The 17,009-nt window shown below is 40.2% G+C and overlaps 1 protein-coding gene across 3 annotated transcripts in view; it reads left to right on the top strand.

Moving 5' to 3' along the window:
* The window catches only part of RELN (reelin), a 530,126-nt gene that overhangs the window by 493,260 nt on the left and 19,857 nt on the right, over positions 1-17,009 (top strand). For all 3 annotated transcript variants that reach the window (XM_055133703.1, XM_055133707.1, XM_055133712.1), the window contains exons 51-58: positions 36-190; positions 1,744-1,958; positions 4,551-4,728; positions 6,949-7,124; positions 7,255-7,361; positions 8,784-9,026; positions 9,999-10,174; positions 15,848-15,921. In XM_055133703.1, coding sequence (XP_054989678.1) covers positions 36-190; positions 1,744-1,958; positions 4,551-4,728; positions 6,949-7,124; positions 7,255-7,361; positions 8,784-9,026; positions 9,999-10,174; positions 15,848-15,921 — 1,324 coding nt within the window. The remainder of the gene's footprint in view (positions 1-35; positions 191-1,743; positions 1,959-4,550; positions 4,729-6,948; positions 7,125-7,254; positions 7,362-8,783; positions 9,027-9,998; positions 10,175-15,847; positions 15,922-17,009) is intronic.

The following is a 17,009-nucleotide window of genomic DNA, read 5'->3' as shown; positions in this document are numbered from 1 at the left end:
ACACTTTGTCATGAAAGTTTCTCTCTTGTTTCTAGTGAATGAGCACTGGCTGTTCCATGATGATTGCACAGTAGAAAGATTCTGTGAGTCCCCCGACGGGGTCATGATCTGTGGCAGCCATGATGGAAGAGAAGTGTATGCAGTGACCCATGACCTGACTCCCACGGAAGGCTGGATCATGCAATTCAAGGTTAAAATGTTATGCTCTCAACAGCCTAGGAGATGGTTCAAAGAACTGGAGGCCACTAGGGCTCAGCACCGCCAGCCCAGGCACCACCCAGCAGGCCTGAAGGGCTGGGCCACGTATCCCCACGAGTGGCTCCCAGTCCCCTGAGCACTGCAGGAGAGACACCAAAAAAAATTATGGTCTCAGTTTTATAAATAACTTCTCAACCAGGTGCATCATATTGCAAGGATGTCTCAGACAAAAATCATGTGAATGGGGTACCACAGCACAAGACTAGGGGACTACCAGAAGGGAACAAGTTCAGAAGGAGTCTGTGGTCAGAAAAAGGTTGAGAAATACACATCCACTGACAGTATAAATTTTTTAATTGTATAAATAAAAAGTTATTTATATTTTATTCACTTAATGTATACTTTGGGGCAGCAAAAAAGATAGTACCGTGGGTAAGGCACTTGACTTACATGTGGCTGACCTGGGTTCGATCCCTGGCACCCCTCAAGTGCTCCCAAGAACCATGAGGAGTGATCCCTGATAAGTGAACCAGGAATAAGCCACTGAAAATTGCCAAGTGTGGCCCCCAAACCAATGTACTTTTGAGGGGGGAAAGAATAAATGTTAACATTAAGGTAATATACCACAACTACATGTAACTTGATGAATAAAACTTTTATTTCCTAATTATTTCAAGGTGAAACTTTTATAAGACTAAATGTGTTTCTGCTCAAAATTAAATGATATGGCAAAATAGTGATCATAGAAATATAATAAACTGATAATAACCAGTTATTATCAGTTTAAATCATATGATGTAGAGAGTTTTTTTTTCCATTAAGAGGATTAAAGCTTTTATGACTATAGCTACTTTTCTTACAGGAGACTGTTTCTTTTTTCTGGAGAAAGAAATGAATAGAAAACAAAGGCATGATTATCATCATGCCAAAATTAGTGTTGGTCAAGATATTATCTCAACCAATTTATTCTGACTACCTCAATCTCCCTGTATTAGCAACAAAGGTCACATTGTGGGTACCTCCCATCAACAAAAGATGCTGTGCCTTATTAAAAATACCTTCTGTTATCACTTAATTACATCTTACTAGTAGTTGAAAGTGATTTATTGAGTCATAAATTTTACAACAAAATACTAAACTTGGTAAAGCTGTTAGCAATCCTTCTTGGTCAAGTATTCTGCCAAATAGAAGTGCCAGGTCATTAGCACAACAAACAACAATTTGTAAGAGTGGGTCTAGGCTTTCCAAGGCAGTCAGCCAGACATGGCAGAAGCGCAGGTTTCAGCTTCTCCCCAACCCCCCCACCCCCGCACCACCCACCCACAATGTATTTGGCACCTTCTGTAATTTGTCACCTTGGGCAACCATGTCAACCCCCTCCCCTGTCCATTAGCAGAACAAACAATGAGCCTGAAAATATAAGATAAATGTCACATCGTGTATGCTATAAGTGATCAAGCCAATGTCTTACTGCCAAGTTCTTTATAGAAAAATAATATAATATCATTTTGGATACCTTCATGATACTGTTTTTCTGTTTATTAGATCTCTGTTGGATGCAAAGTGTCTGAAAAAGTTGCCCAGAATCAAATTCATGTGCAGTATTCTGTTGACTTTGGTGTAAGCTGGAATTATCTAGTCCCTCAGTGCTTACCTGCCGATCCAAAATGCTCTGGAAGTGTTTCCCAGCCATCTGTGTTCTTTCCTACCAAAGGATGGAAACGAATCACCTACCCACTTCCTGAAAGCTTAGTGGGAAAGTAAGTATAAGATGAAATCACACCTGGGTCCAGTATCCAGAAGTGGGTTAGAGGACACTGCTGTCCAACCTGAAATGGTGTGTGATTATTGGAAGAATTGCTCTCTATCCTTCCTAACTCCAAGCGTTCTCGAATTGGTGATCCTTCGCTTGAGGGAAAACTCAGGTTGTAATAATCACACTGGGCCTCACAAGCTTCAGCTCACCTCAGGGTCTGCAGATGGGTCAGAACTAGTGTCAGCTTTCGAACCACATCAAGGCTACTTTATGGACCGTGAAAAATGTGGTTCCACTGTGTCTCAGACGCTTCCACATTAATGCCTTATCAGTTCATGAAAGGCCACTCTTTAGAATTCCTGTGCCAATGTAGTTAGGAAGGGAGAGGCTCCCCCATACCAGCAGGTCCTTTTCAGACATCTGCTGAGTGAGAATCCATCTCTACTCTGACACAATATCCACAGGGAGGTAAATTGGATTTATGGACTAAAGGGCTCCCGATACCACTCTCAGCTTTGGGTGTCAGTAGAGGCCTGGGCTATGCATCTGGCAAACTGGCGATATAGCAGAGTCTTCCTCTCCCCTCCACAGACAAGCTTGGATTATTAGCTGTGCTTCTGAATAACTGGCTGTAAATCAGAGGTTCTCAGAACACAAACTTCTGTTTTAATTAGTTTGCTGAAATTTAGAAAATCCATTTCTTCTCAGGTCTGCGTATTCTCCATTCTTAGCCTGTCTTAAGCAAGGGCCCCACTAGGCCCCCAAGGTAGCCCACAGGGACTACAGGTAAAAATGGCAAAAATATGAGGGACCATGGCATGAGACTAGGGAGCCAACTGCTAGGGGGATGGGAGGCAGGGCACAGGGAAGAAACAAGGTCACAGGAGGGCCATAGTTGGCAGACAGTTAGGGAGCACTGCTCTGGATCATCAATGATCAAAAAGGGTCTACCTCAGAAAAGTCAGATGGAATTGGTGTGTAGGGCAAGAGGTGGGGAAAGAGCACAGAGCTTATGTGCTCTTTCCAAGTTCGTCACTCCCCCACACCTCCTCACATTCACCAACCAGGTCTCCGTGGAGTTTCTAGTGGACACTCATAGGCAGGCATGATTAAGTTCAAGGTCATTGACATCAGCCCCTTCTCACCTCCCCTGAGGTCCATTTGGGAGTACTAAGTTTCAGCTTTCTAATCTTACCTTGTTGGTTCCCCAGGTGACCAGCCCTTCATCTGTTCATGCTGCTCACCTCCCTTACATGACATGGGACAGTTTTATCACTCTCACTGCTTATGAAAAGGCAAGGCTTTGGGAGCTGTGAGCCAGAAACTTGTATGAAGACCAAAAATAGAAGGAAGTACACATATATACATTTATATAAATATGCATATATAGCCAAATATACTTTTCTATAAATCACAGCATTGCACTCAATTTATACAAATCCTCACTATCCGTGCTACTCATACAAATGTAGTTTATAGATTTTCTCTCATCAAAGCATTGTGTTCCTGCACCTCCAGTGAAAAGCAATTAGCCTAAACCAGCAGTAGGACAAGATGATTAAACTATTCTCTGATAGCTCTGTGGATAAGCTAATTCAAGGCGATTCCAAACAATTTCCCCTTGATTGTAAAAGCAGGAGAATAGATCCATAAAGAAAATTTGTGAGTACACCTCTACCACTCCATGAATCATAGCCTGTCTAAAATGAAGAAACTTCTTGTGAAATAAAATTAAAATATGTGACCACGAACATATAAGTGCCTTTGAATAAGGTGCTTATAACCTCTTTTCCTGTGTCCTATTGATAAATTATATTCTAATTACAAATACTGTTCACCACTCAGTTTTCTGTAACAACTGTCTAACGGGCTTAGTTAGCATTCTAGGAAACTAAATCAGAACAAGTTCAGCTGCAAACAGAAAACTCAATTCAAACAGACTGTTGAAAATGAAGTTCTTGTGGTTGGAAAGCAAGGAGGAACTTGCCTTGCCTGTAGTTGACCATCTGGGGTGCCTTAACCAAGTTCAATCCCCGGCACCCCAGATGGTCCCCAGAACCCACCAAAGGTGAACCCTGAGCACAGGATTAAGTTGAGCACTACTGGGTGTGGCACCCAGAATATTCTAAACTGTGAACAATAGAAAGTTTTTATCTCAAATAGAGCTAGAGTAAGCACCTTCTTGCATCTCTTGGGGCAGATTGGCTCAGTACCTATATCGGGCCCAGTCAGTGGTCAAGAGTTATGTTGGGTTGATAATCTCATAGGAGTCAGCTGGGATAAAGTACATGCCAAGCACCATCACAGTGTTATCATCCCATTTTCCCATTCTCCCTGTCTTCTCATAATGAGGTCTAAGTCACAGTGAGGGAAGTGCAGGAATACTGACTGTTTGACACAGTGAGTGCTTACCAATGTGTCACCCTATAATCACTGCATACAAGATACAGAATGTTTACACTATGCTAGAAAGTTCCCCTCTGACTGTGGACTCTCACCAAGAATGTGGTATATTTTAATTAAAAGGACGCAGGAAAATGGACCTAAATGAAGTTAACCTTTACTTTTCATTCCTTTGCACTTATGTTGCTCACAGTCCAGTAAGGTTTAGGTTCTATCAGAAGTACTCAGATATGCAGTGGGCGATCGATAATTTCTACCTGGGCCCTGGATGCCTACACAACTGCAGGGGCCATGGAGATTGCCTAAAGGAACAGTGCATCTGTGATCCAGGATACTCGGGACCCAACTGCTACCTGACTCACACTCTGAAGGTATGTTAAAGCCCCTGCTAGAGTCATGGCCTGGGACTGCAGTTTGCACCTTAAGGACCAAGTGAAGGGGCTGAAGAAACAGAGCAGGTAAAGGACTCACCTTGCATATGGCTGACCTGGATTTCATTCCTGGCACTGTATGTGGTCTCCTGAGCCCTCTTAGAAGTGATTCCTAGGTACAGAGCCAGGAAAAAGCCATGAGCACAGCTGGGTGGGGCCCCCAAAAAAGAATAAAAACCAAGTGCAAGGGCTGAAGAGATAGCACAGAGGTTAAGGCTCTTGCCTTGCATGTGGCTGACCATGGTTTGATACTCAGCACCATATGGTCCCTGTGGGGACAATCACCACCAGAAGTGACCACCCCCACCCCACCTCCAAGCACAGAACAGAGAGCAGCACCTGAGCTGGTGTGGTCTTAAAACAACAACAACAGAAAGAACCAAGTACAAGATTGATAAATTATCACAATATTCTCTGACGGTTCCAGTAAATGAATCCTTTGGTGGAAACTAAAAAATATGCTTTAGGTGTCTGGAATACAAAGAATAGTAGGATCAAGTTGAAACACAATTTCCCCAATCATAAAATTAACTAAATTATATCATTAAAGAACTTCAATGCTCTGCATTTAAAGACTATTAGATCAAAATTAAGCTTCTTTTATATACTTGGTAGATGTACTTTTGGAAAAAGAATGTTGTTAGGAAATGAATAACATTATCGCAAAAAATTAAAAATTCAAAAATTCCAGACTATACCTAGGTTTTTCTTCAGAACATTCTGTGTTCTGAAATGTGATTGTACACAAACACCAGAGAGATTATTATTCTTAGAAAGTTTTTGATCACGTTGATGGGATAAAATTACTTTTCATAAAATGTAACCATAATGAACCCTAATATCTGACTTACTCTCTTTAGAAGATAAACTTTTTAGTTGGTGGTTGTTTTTAGTTAAAAGGCTAAACTGGAGACCCAGGGAAAAACTAGATAAAGAGTTCAGTAGGCTTTAACACAAGCTTTGCATGCAAGGGGCTCATGTTTGAACCCTGGCACCACATGGACCCCTGAGCACCATTGGGTATAGCTCCCAAAACAGAGCAATCAAAGCCCTTTCATTGTAGATTTTGAACACTTAGCCCACAACTATGAGTCTGGCCCTGACAAACTTGTATAACATCTTTGAAACTGACTTCCATGGCTGATTTTTCTGTTGAATTCATGCAAAAACCTTTGGTTTCTGATTCCTGAGTTCCCTCATTTCTGGGAACTAAGACTCTTTTGGCCTAAAGCAGCCTCCCAAATGTGGGTGTACACACCAAGGGAACAGGATGATCCATTGGGAAATGTTTTTGGGAAAAAGTGTAAAATGATTGTTATTTCATCTTATTTCTTTAAATTTTGGGGGTGTGGGGGGATGGGTTTTTTTTGCTTTGTCTTGTTTTGGGGTTACACCCAGAGATGCTCAGGGGTTATTTCTGGCTCTGTACTCAGGAATTACTCCTGGAAGTGTTCGGTGAACCATATGCCAGGGACCAAAGCAAGCACCTTACCTGCTGTGTTATCATTCTGGCCCCAAAATTTTAGCTTTTGTGTATAAACATGATAGCCTAAAACTTAAAATAATGAGTTCATATACTTCATATAAAATAAATATATGTATTATAGGAGTATATGCTTAAGTAACTTGACAAATAAGAGTGTTACTATAGTTAATTTTTATTTTTTAGACTATTTTATTCTTTGGGCTGGAGCGATATCACAGCAGTAGAGCATTTGCCTTACATGCGGCTGACCCGGGTTCAATTCCTTCGCCCATCTCAAACAGCCGGGCAAGTTACTGAGATTATCTCGCCCGCACGGCAGAGCCTGGCAAGCTCCCCGTGGCATATTCGGTATGCCAAAAACAGTAACAGCAAGTCTCACAATGGAGACATTACTGGTGCCCACTCAAGCAAATCGATGAGCAAAAGGATGACAATGACAGTGACAGTGACAGTGATTTTATTCTCTATAAATGCACTTTAGATTCCAGTTGTATGCATTGTTTAAGCAATTTCAATGATCTTCAATATATGACAGAAAAGAACATTGTATAGATCATTTGTTTTCTGAAAAACGTATTCTGGAAAGCCATTTGAAATCAGTTTCTTTAATCGAAGATAACAGTATCGGTTTACCTAAAGTAATCTTTAACCACATCCCACTTACTTTTTCCCAGACTTTTCTGAAGGAACGCTTTGACAGTGAAGAAATCAAGCCTGATTTATGGATGTCCTTGGAAGGTGGAAGTACGTGTACTGAGTGTGGGATTCTTGCCGAGGACACCGCACTCTATTTTGGGGGTTCCACAGTGAGACAAGCTATTACTCAGGATTTGGATCTCCGAGGAGCAAAGTAAGCTAATTTTTCATTTTTGTCACAACCTAGCATCGCAGGGAACACATACGTGAAAAGTGCAGTTATCGAGGTTTGAGTTGATTGTTCTAATTCGTTCTTGTGGTGCATCATTTGTGTTTGCCTTCAGATTCCTGCAGTACTGGGGGCGCATCGGCAGTGAGAACAATATGACCTCCTGTCATCGGCCCATCTGCCGGAAGGAAGGCGTGCTGCTGGACTACTCAACCGACGGAGGCACGTTTCCGGGTGAAAACCATGCCACGGAGCAGATGTCCGACATGTATCCAATGACCCTCCAAGAAGTCTCTGCAAAGCTTTGCTGACTTTGTAGGGCAAATAGGCAATGTAGTACCTAGGCAGTTACAGATCTTGGTTGAATGCACATTCCAGAACATGTGGCTTTTGTGTAAGGCAAAATACTCAGAAAAAGGGACAAGAGAGAAAATCACACTGAAAAATAAATTCCATGGTGGGCAAAGATAGAATGGGGGTAAGACACTTCCCTGCATAGGCCAACTCCAAATCAATCTCTGGTAATAAGGTGCCCCTGAGCACCACCAGGAATCCTGGAGCAAAAAGCCAGGAGTAAACCCGGAACACAGCCAGGTGTGGCCCTAAAAGAGGCTCAAAGGAATAGGAAAATGACTTGAAGGACAGGAGCATGTGGTTTGCATACAGGATCCCTTTGAACCCCAAGACTCCCCTAATACCATCCATTATAGTCCCAAAACAAAAATAAATAGGTAAATAAGCTCCAATCTTTATGAATTTCAGGAAAATTCATTTGCTTAACTGAAGCTTAATTATGAATGATACAACCATTAAATAAACTTAATATGGTTGTCCAAGTAAAAGGCAATTTTATGAACTATTTAAGTCTTTTTAAAAATCTTTTGTAAGAACAGATATATAATAAATGCTATAAAGAATCTATAAGAAAACTGCACTGGTTTCATTAACCTGTCTGGCACACTCTTTTATGGTTTATTGGAAACAGGACATATGTAATTAGTTTTTTTAATTTATGCACTGTGATTTACAGTGCTGTTAATGATAGGCTTTCATATTTTAATGAAATTCTGTTTTATTATTTTGAAATAGCTGAAAGTAGACCAGTAGCTCTATGTAGTCTTTATAAAATCAGCTTTCACAAACATATAGTATTCTTAAAAACTAGAAGATAAATAAATGATACAGAAGTACCATAGGGTATTTAGAAAGTGTTTTCTTGATTAACTGAAACATCTTACCTTCAGTCATCAGTTAGTTAATAATAGAGAAACTTCTTTCCAATATAACAAATTATGAATTGCTTCAAATTACAATAAAATAGCTAGAAACATGCAAAAGATGAATGTGTTTCATTATTTAGGCAGCGATATACACAGGGACCTAAAACAAAAAAAAAATAGAGCTGAAAATAACATCTACTTCAGTGTTTTATTTTTAGACAAGAATTTTTAAATATTCTTTCCTTTAAATCATCAGACTCATTCTGATACAATGTTTATAAGTGTTATATCAAAGTTAACAAAACTGTTCTTATTATTTGGTGGAAATTTATTTGGGAAACTTTACTAGTACTAGTAAAAGCAAGCTGGTGGTTTGGGATAGTTTTCTAGTGAGGTTACTTTGTTGTTCTGTTTTTTACTCTAGGGATTTCCTGGACTTTGCTTCATGAGATGGATTATCAGAAATACATTTCTGTTAGACATGACTACATACTTCTTCCTGAGGATGCTCTCACCAATACAACCCGACTCCGCTGGTGGCAACCGTTTGTGATCAGCAATGGACTTGTGGTCTCAGGGGTGGAGCGTGCTCAGTGGGCACTAGACAATATTTTGATTGGGGGAGCAGAAATCAACCCCAGTCAACTGGTCGACACTTTTGATGACGGTAAGGAACAGTGTTATTGAACTTCCTTTCCTCTGTGTCTATATATGTCTTTAGGTACATTATTACATGAATTACACTTAAAAGGATGCCTGGCACATATTTGCTGCTCAAGAAATGTTAGTTATTATCTTTCCCAGTCTTCAGAGTTGACTGTTGAAGTGTCAAATGAGGATTTATAAGTTCTGTTAAATATAAGCTCCAATTCAAACACGATTTTAAATTTTCAGTGCCGCCCAATAATATTTGTTTTTTACAGGAATTGCTGGAGGTTTTTTTGGGTTTTTTTTTTGTGACACCCAACAGTGCTCAGGGGTTGTTCTTTGCTCATTGCTCAGGAGGGACCCCTGGTGATTCTCAAGAAACCATATAGGTCCTGGGGATTTGAGCCAAGGTCGACCACATACAAGACAAGTCTCAACCCCAGTACAATCTCTCCAGCCCATCTCTAGGGATATCTGTACCACAGAAATACATATTGTACTGCTTTAGAAGTATACCAAAGAGATTTTCATAATGGTGCCCACTACCTAGATTATCAGTCGCACCTTAAAATATAGATACCACCTCATAATGTAGAACATTCATTTACTGTGATAATCTTCTCTAAATTTGGTTTGTCATTTTATTTATATATTTCACCAATTTATTTATATATTATACCAGTTCCTCTCGGAGAGCCCAGCAATCTACCAAGAGTATCCCGCCCATGTGGCAGAGCCTGGCAAGCTACCCTTGGCGAATTCAATATGCCAAAAACAGTAACAACAAGTCTCACAATGGAGACATTACTGGTGCCTGCTCGAGCAAATTGATGAACAACAGGACGACAGTGCTACAGTGCTACATTACACCAATTAAATAAAGTTTAAGTGGGTCTTAAAAAAGCTACAGCATAAAATTTATGGAATTCAGCGAGAAATCATTCCGTTCAAGAGAACAATACAATATATTTCTTTTAATTTCCCTTAACAGAAGGAACTTCCCATGAAGAAAACTGGAGTTTTTACCCTAATGCAGTAAGGACAGCAGGATTCTGCGGTAATCCATCCTTCCACCTCTACTGGCCAAATAAAAAGAAGGACAAGACTCACAATGCTCTCTCCTCTAGAGAACTCATCATACAGCCAGGATATATGATGCAGTTTAAAGTAAGAGAAAGTGACTTTTCAGAGAGTGGGAGGGAAAGGAAAGTGTATGGGGAGATTGCTTCTCTGAACAACTACAACAAAATGATTGATTTTGTTCATTAGAATAGATTCTATCTTACTACCTTATTCTACCTTATGAAATCTAACTTTTCATAAGGGTCTTATCAGGCAAAAATATTTAAGCATAGATAAAGTTTAAGAATATGTTGGAGAAACTAGGGTGCTTGGTGGTGGGAAATTTACACTGGTGGACTAATAAGTGTTAGAACATTGTATGACTGAAACCCGATCATGAGCAGCTTTGTAACTGTGTGTCTCATAGTGGTTCAGTGAAAAATAAATTTTTTTAAAAAGTATGTTGGGGGCTGGAGGGATAGCACAGCGGGTGGGGCATTTGCCTTGCACGCGGCCGACCCGGGTTCGATTCCCAGCATCCCATATGGTCCCCTGAGCACTGCCGGGGGTAATTCCTGAGTGCAGAGCCAGGAGTAACCCCTGTGCATCTCCGGGTGTGACCCAAAAAGCAAAAAAAATAAATAAAAAGTATGTTGGGACATAGAAGTATAACTATTATATCCCACTGAGGTAATCCTGAATCCTGTTTGTCAAACCTTCAAACGCAAATAGGTGATAATTGAGATGTCTCTCCCACCCTCTCTGTCTCCCCCATCTTGTCCCAAATACTCTCTTTCCCTCCCCCTTCTCCCCATTTTCCCTCCCACCCACCATGTCTTCCTCCCAATTTTTTTGTCATGGTTTCTAGTTTCCTTTTGTCTCTGACTTCCATACACAAACTTGTATGTATGAATCGAGCCGAATTTTCTAAGTCCTCAAAATAATTTAAAAGGATGTTTAAATATTTGCAATCCCTCCTTTATTTCTAAATTTGGATCCCTAATTGGTGATGGTAAATGTACACTAGTGAATGGATGGGTGTTGGAAAATCATATGACTGAAACTTAATCATGAACAGCCCTGTAACTATGTCTCTCATGATTATTCCATTTTTAATAAATAAAATAAATATAATTTTTAATTTAAAAATACAAAATAAAAAGGGATTCCTGATCTCAGAACCTGGAGTAAGCCCTGAGCACTGGCTGTGTCCCTACCCCAAAAAAAGAATGTTAAAGGGGAAATCTTAGGGAGCAATCTATAGGCAGTCTGAAGAAATCAGGAGGCATGGTAATTGATGTCTTTCTCACTGCAAAATACACTAAAAAGAGCATTCTAGAAATGTAGTGTTTTACTAGGTCCTTTAAGACATAAGACTGTTATAATGATGGTTAGTAGCAAGAATCACTATTAAAGAGTCAGAAAAATTGTACAGAGGATAGGGAGCTTGCCTTGCACATGGTCAACCCAGGTTCAATCCCTGGCATCCTATGTGATCCAGTAAGCCCACCAGGAGTGATTCCTGAACACAGAGCCAGAAGTAAGCCCTGAGCATATCCAGGTGTGGCCCCCAAACAAAACAACACAGAAAAGAATCACTGTGAGTAGAGATAAAATAATTCACAGCTGGGGGCTGGAGCGATAGCACAGGGGGGAGGGCGTTTGCCTTGCACGCGGCCGACCCGGGTTCAATTCCCAGCATCCCATATGGTTCCCCTGAGCACCGCCAGTGGTAATTCCTGAGTGCAGAGCCAGGAGTAACCCCTGTGCATCGCCAGGTGTGACCCAAAAAGCAAAAAAAAAAAAAAATCATTCACAGCTGGGTGCAGAAGGATAATAAAAACATTGATTGAATGGGGTTTTGCAGTATGAAAAAGTTCAGGAGATAATGTTGCCAAAATAAAAAATTTTCAAGGGATTCACTTTTCCTCAGCTACATGGTAAACTCTGCTTGAAAGTCTGGAGGAGGAGGCCAACTTCCCAAATGCTGGGACTCCTTGAGCACCATCTCCAATCGAGTAGTAGGGGACCATTAAGACACTATCCCTAATTCCCAGAAGCGTGCCTTAAGGCTTTCACGCTACAAGGCCACTCTGGGGTTCGCATGAGAGTTACCTTCCTTGACTGAGTTTGGTGGAGCTTCCTTTGCTGGGACTTCTACTAACTCTAATCTAAACCAAGTCAGTTTGTAGTGTTTTTTTAAGTTTGTCCTCAAGGATTTAATAAAGTATTGCTAAAACTAATTGTTTTTTTTTCAAATCTCCTACTCTGACCCTTCCATCTCTGTATTTTAGGACCAAAGGTTTGCCTACCTTTGATACCTTACAGTCCTTCCTTGTTCTCTAAACCACAGATGAGAGAACACCCAGTATTTGTCCCTTTTCTGACTTCACTTAACATGAGACATTCCAGTTCCATCCAATTTGCAGCGAATCACATGATTTTATTATTCCTCATTACTGCACAGTATTCCCTTGTGTATATATGCCACACCTTCATTATTCACTCATTATCTTTGGATATTTTGTATTATATTCTTTTTAATTACTATTGTAATGAAATTCTTTTTCTGTTTTATTGAATCATCATGAGACACAAAGTTACAAAGCTGTTCAGGATTAGGTTTCTTTCAGTCAGTATTCCAACACCTTTCCCCTTCACCAGTGTACATTTCCCACCAATAACTCCAGTTTTCCTTCCGCACCCCACCCCACCCCCACCCCAGTCTGCCTCTGTGACAGGCAGGTTCTTTTCTCGCTCTCTTTCTCTCCTTTCCCTTTAGGTAGTATAGTGTGCAGTACAGATACTGAAAGGTTAGCATAACTTATCCCTTTACCTACTTTCAGCACTCAGTTCTTGACCAGAGTCATCATTTCCAGCTGTCACTGTCATAGTGGATTTACCTATCCTAACTGCTTCCCCTCACCTAAAACTAAATTCTTTAAAGGACTAGAGGCTTTCTAAGTATCACATCTTATGATCTCTCCCATTCCTCATCTTTCCTTTCTTCTCTATAGCATTTGACATTCTCCTTGTCCTCTTTAATCTGTGAAACACTTTTTTCCTTTGGCTTCTGTGTTCTTTGTTGGTTTTCGTATTATGAAGGTATTTCATACCTTTTTTAAAAAATTTGGGGAGCACACCCAGCGGTGCTCTGGGGTTACTCCTGGCTCTGTACCAGAACATATTCCTGGCTGTGCTTAGGGGGTGCCAGGGATTGAATGAACACAGGTCAGACATAGACAAAACAAAGCGTCCGATCCACTTCCTATCCACTGTACTCTATCTTGCCCCACTTTCATAATTCTTGATAAAATCTTTGTATTTACTTCCATCTCCCTTTCAGCAGCTCTTTTGTTTTGTTTTGGGGCCACACCCGGCGATGCTCAGGGATTACTTCTGGTTCTGCACTCAGGAATTACTCCTGGTGGTGCTCCGGGGACTGTATGGGATAATGGGGATTGAATCCAGGTCAGCTGCACACAAGGCAAGTCCCTACCCACTGTACTACTACTCTGGCCCCTCAGCAACTCTGATTCCCTCAATACTCTAAATAGAAGCATTTCTCCATATTTGTTCCTGGATTTCTTCTTTATAAATATTATCACCATTGAGAATTTCACGCATCCTCTGGCTTGAAAGATTACATCTGTAGGAGCAGTGAAATAACTCACAGGGCTGAAGCAGAGTGTGAATCTAGCATGCTCCCCAGCAACATATAGCCTGCCTCGCACTGCTGGGTGTAACTCTGGTGACCCCCAGAACTGCAGGGGAGGCTCCCAAAATAAGATTTATATCTTTTAGGAGAACCTCTCAGATCTACACATCCATTCTTGATTAGTTCACCAAAACTTAGTGTCTCGTTTTAGACCGACCGTGTCTCCTCCAGGTAGTCTGCCTTTGGCAGTACACTGTGTGGAATTATCCAGCAGTCTCATCAGAGCACATGCAGTAAGCTGAGAGCACCCAATCAAAGGAGGCCAGAGTTTTAGCTGTATCTCTAGTCCCTTCTCCCGCTCCTCTCATCAACTCAGGCACCAAAACCACAGTCAAATACTTTAAATAGTTTGTATATTTCTACACCTTTGCAGTACCAGCAGAACATCTGCTCAATGTGTCTGATATTTAATTTCATATCTTCCCTGCCCATATCAACTCCTTCTTCTGCTGTTCCTATTTCTGTTGATAGTACTGCCTGTTATATTTATATCAGTCTTGCATTTAAAATAGATTTTGCAGGGTTTTTGTTTTGTTTTGTTGAGCAAAAGCCCTGCCTTTGCTCAAGGCTTACTCCTGACTCTACATTCAAGGATCACTCTTGGCAGGTTCAGGGGACCATATGTGGTACTAGGGATCAAACCTAGCTTAGGTGCATGCATGACAAGCACCTTACCCACTATGCTATTGCTCCAGCCCCTGAATTCTCACTTTTAACTTGTCACATATTATCAGCTATTGCATCCTATAATTCTCATGTCTAACATTCCATTATCTGTTAGCACTATTACCACCCCATTGTGGTCCTAACTAGCTCAATAAACTAGTTTGTTGTTTGTTTATTTTTTACATTGAATCTCTCTCCAGTCCCACCTGTCTTCAGCAACATAAGGAGGTTGATCTTTACAGAGCTGAGCTCTGCAAAGCCCATCATGCCTCTGCTCAGGACTCTCAAGTAACTCCCCGTTGCCTGCTAAATGAAGGCCATTCGCCTGAGACTACAACTCATGGTCTGCCCAACTGACCCCGTCTTTTCTCCCAGTGTCCCAAATGCTCTGTACTGGAACTGAAACATGCTACTTGTTGTGCTCTTGACATACGTGTGCTTCTCACTTGTTTGTCCCGGTACACACCTCTTCTTCTGTTTAAATGTCTTTCTCCTATTGCTACAGCTCTCCAACTCTTCAGTTAATCTTGGACACCTCATACGCATCCTATCTGATGAGCTATTTATAACTCACTTAACACCATCTCTCCTTTATTTGAAACACTGAAGCATTTTATTTGTATCTTTTCTGATTTTCATTTCCATTGTAGGAGTATGTTTCTTATTCTCTCTAAAACCAGGGCTGTTTTATTCATAACTGAAATAGGACTTGTTGATTAAGTAGATGATTAGACCTTAAATCTGAATCATCTCCTATTTAAAGCATTGTGCACTATTGATTATTCAATTTTTTAATTGCATATAATATGGAAAGCTTTTATTCCCATGGAAATAGACAAATCTAAGGATAAATATTAAATCATTTTTAAATGCTATTTTTATTTTTTATTTTTTTAATTTTTTATTAGAGAATCACTGTAATGTACTGTTACAAACTTATGAACTTTTGTGTTTGCATTTTACTCATACAGTTATTGTTTACCCATCCCTCCACCAGTGCCCATTTAATTACAAATGAAAATTTAGTAGTAGTATCAAAGTAGTTATGTTATGAATGAAAAATTTTTGGAGGTATTTAGAGGTTTTGTCCATAAATTCTCCAAATGCTGTTTTCCTTCTAGCCAACTTTTCTTCTCCAAATGTATGGTCATGCTAATTAGGAAAATAGAACTAGTACTTTGTAAACCACATTTCTCATCTTTTCATAAAATTACATGTCTTTACCTGAACTCAAAATAGTATATTCTAGGTTTTCTGGCATGGTGCTCTGTAAAGGTTTCTCTGAATATTTCTTGCTTGCTTATCAAAGTCACTATGAAGAGAGATAGGATTTCTTATTAAGGTGAGGTATAATTTAATCTTACATATATATGGATGGTTTGTGTTTGTTTTAGATTGTGGTGGGATGTGAAGCCACTTCGTGTGGTGACCTTCACTCTGTGATGTTGGAGTACACTAAGGATGCAAGGTTTGTGAAATTACCTTTAGTATTTTCTCCAAACTTGGATACTCAAAAATGAGAACTGAAACAAAAAATGTAAACTTGAATATTCAATTCATATGATGGACTCTTTTCCCACCCCAAGGGTAAACATTTATTTTTTTAATTTTTTTATTGTTAGGTTTACAGTATGGTCAATGATGGTCTCACATGTCACAGCCTATTTTAGACCGCTACAACAGAAGAGCAGTGTTTCGTGTTCTGAGCAGCACTGTCTCTCCTGTGCTGAGTGTGGTGTTGCAACACTGTGTGCCTGATACATTGCTGTTAGCACTATTATCAGTCATGGTGCCTGAAATTTATAAATGGTCATGATAAGCATTGCATTTTTTTAAAAGATGGTATTTCATGGATGAAATTTTATGTACAAGTTGCCTTCATTTGAAAAATGGAACATGTTGCCCTTGAGGTTTTTTTTCTTCAAATCAAGAAAAAAAACTGGGGCTGGAGTGATAGTATAATGGGTAGGGCGTTCGCCTTGCACGCGGCCAACCTGGGTTCGATTCCCAGCATCCCTTATGGTCCCCTGAGCACCACCAGGAGTAATTCCTGAGTGGAAAGCCAGGAGTAACACCTGTGTATTGCTGAGTGTGATCCAAAAAGAAAAAAAAATTCTTAGGGGCTGGGGAGATAGTATAGCAGGTAGGGCGTTTGCCTTGCATGTGGCCGACCTGGGATTCTCAGCATCCCATATGGTCCCCCAAGAACCATCAGGAGTAATTCCTGAGTGAAAAGCCAAGAGTAACACCTGTGCACTGCCAGGTGTGACCCAAAAAGCTAAAAAAATACCTTATAGTAGACAAAAAGCTTAATAATTTAAAGTCAACGTCTGTCCTCAAAGTTGAATTCTCATTCCTATTATACATTTACAACCAACCTCAATGAAAACAAGATCAATGAAATATCTAAATATGCTTCATCCAGAGTCACATGCCCGAAATAATAGTTGCAATATGGAGTTGAGGTCTGACATAGTACAGTAAAATTATCTTCATATCATCCGACCCCAAAGCATTATCCGACATTAGACAAGTCATGTATTTCACTTAAGAATT

Source organism: Sorex araneus, chromosome 1 (genome assembly GCF_027595985.1).
Source record: "Sorex araneus isolate mSorAra2 chromosome 1, mSorAra2.pri, whole genome shotgun sequence".
NCBI classification, from domain to species: Eukaryota; Metazoa; Chordata; class Mammalia; order Eulipotyphla; family Soricidae; genus Sorex; species Sorex araneus.
The sequence above is the reverse complement of the archived record's forward strand: the minus strand, read 5'-3'. Positions and strand labels throughout refer to the sequence as shown.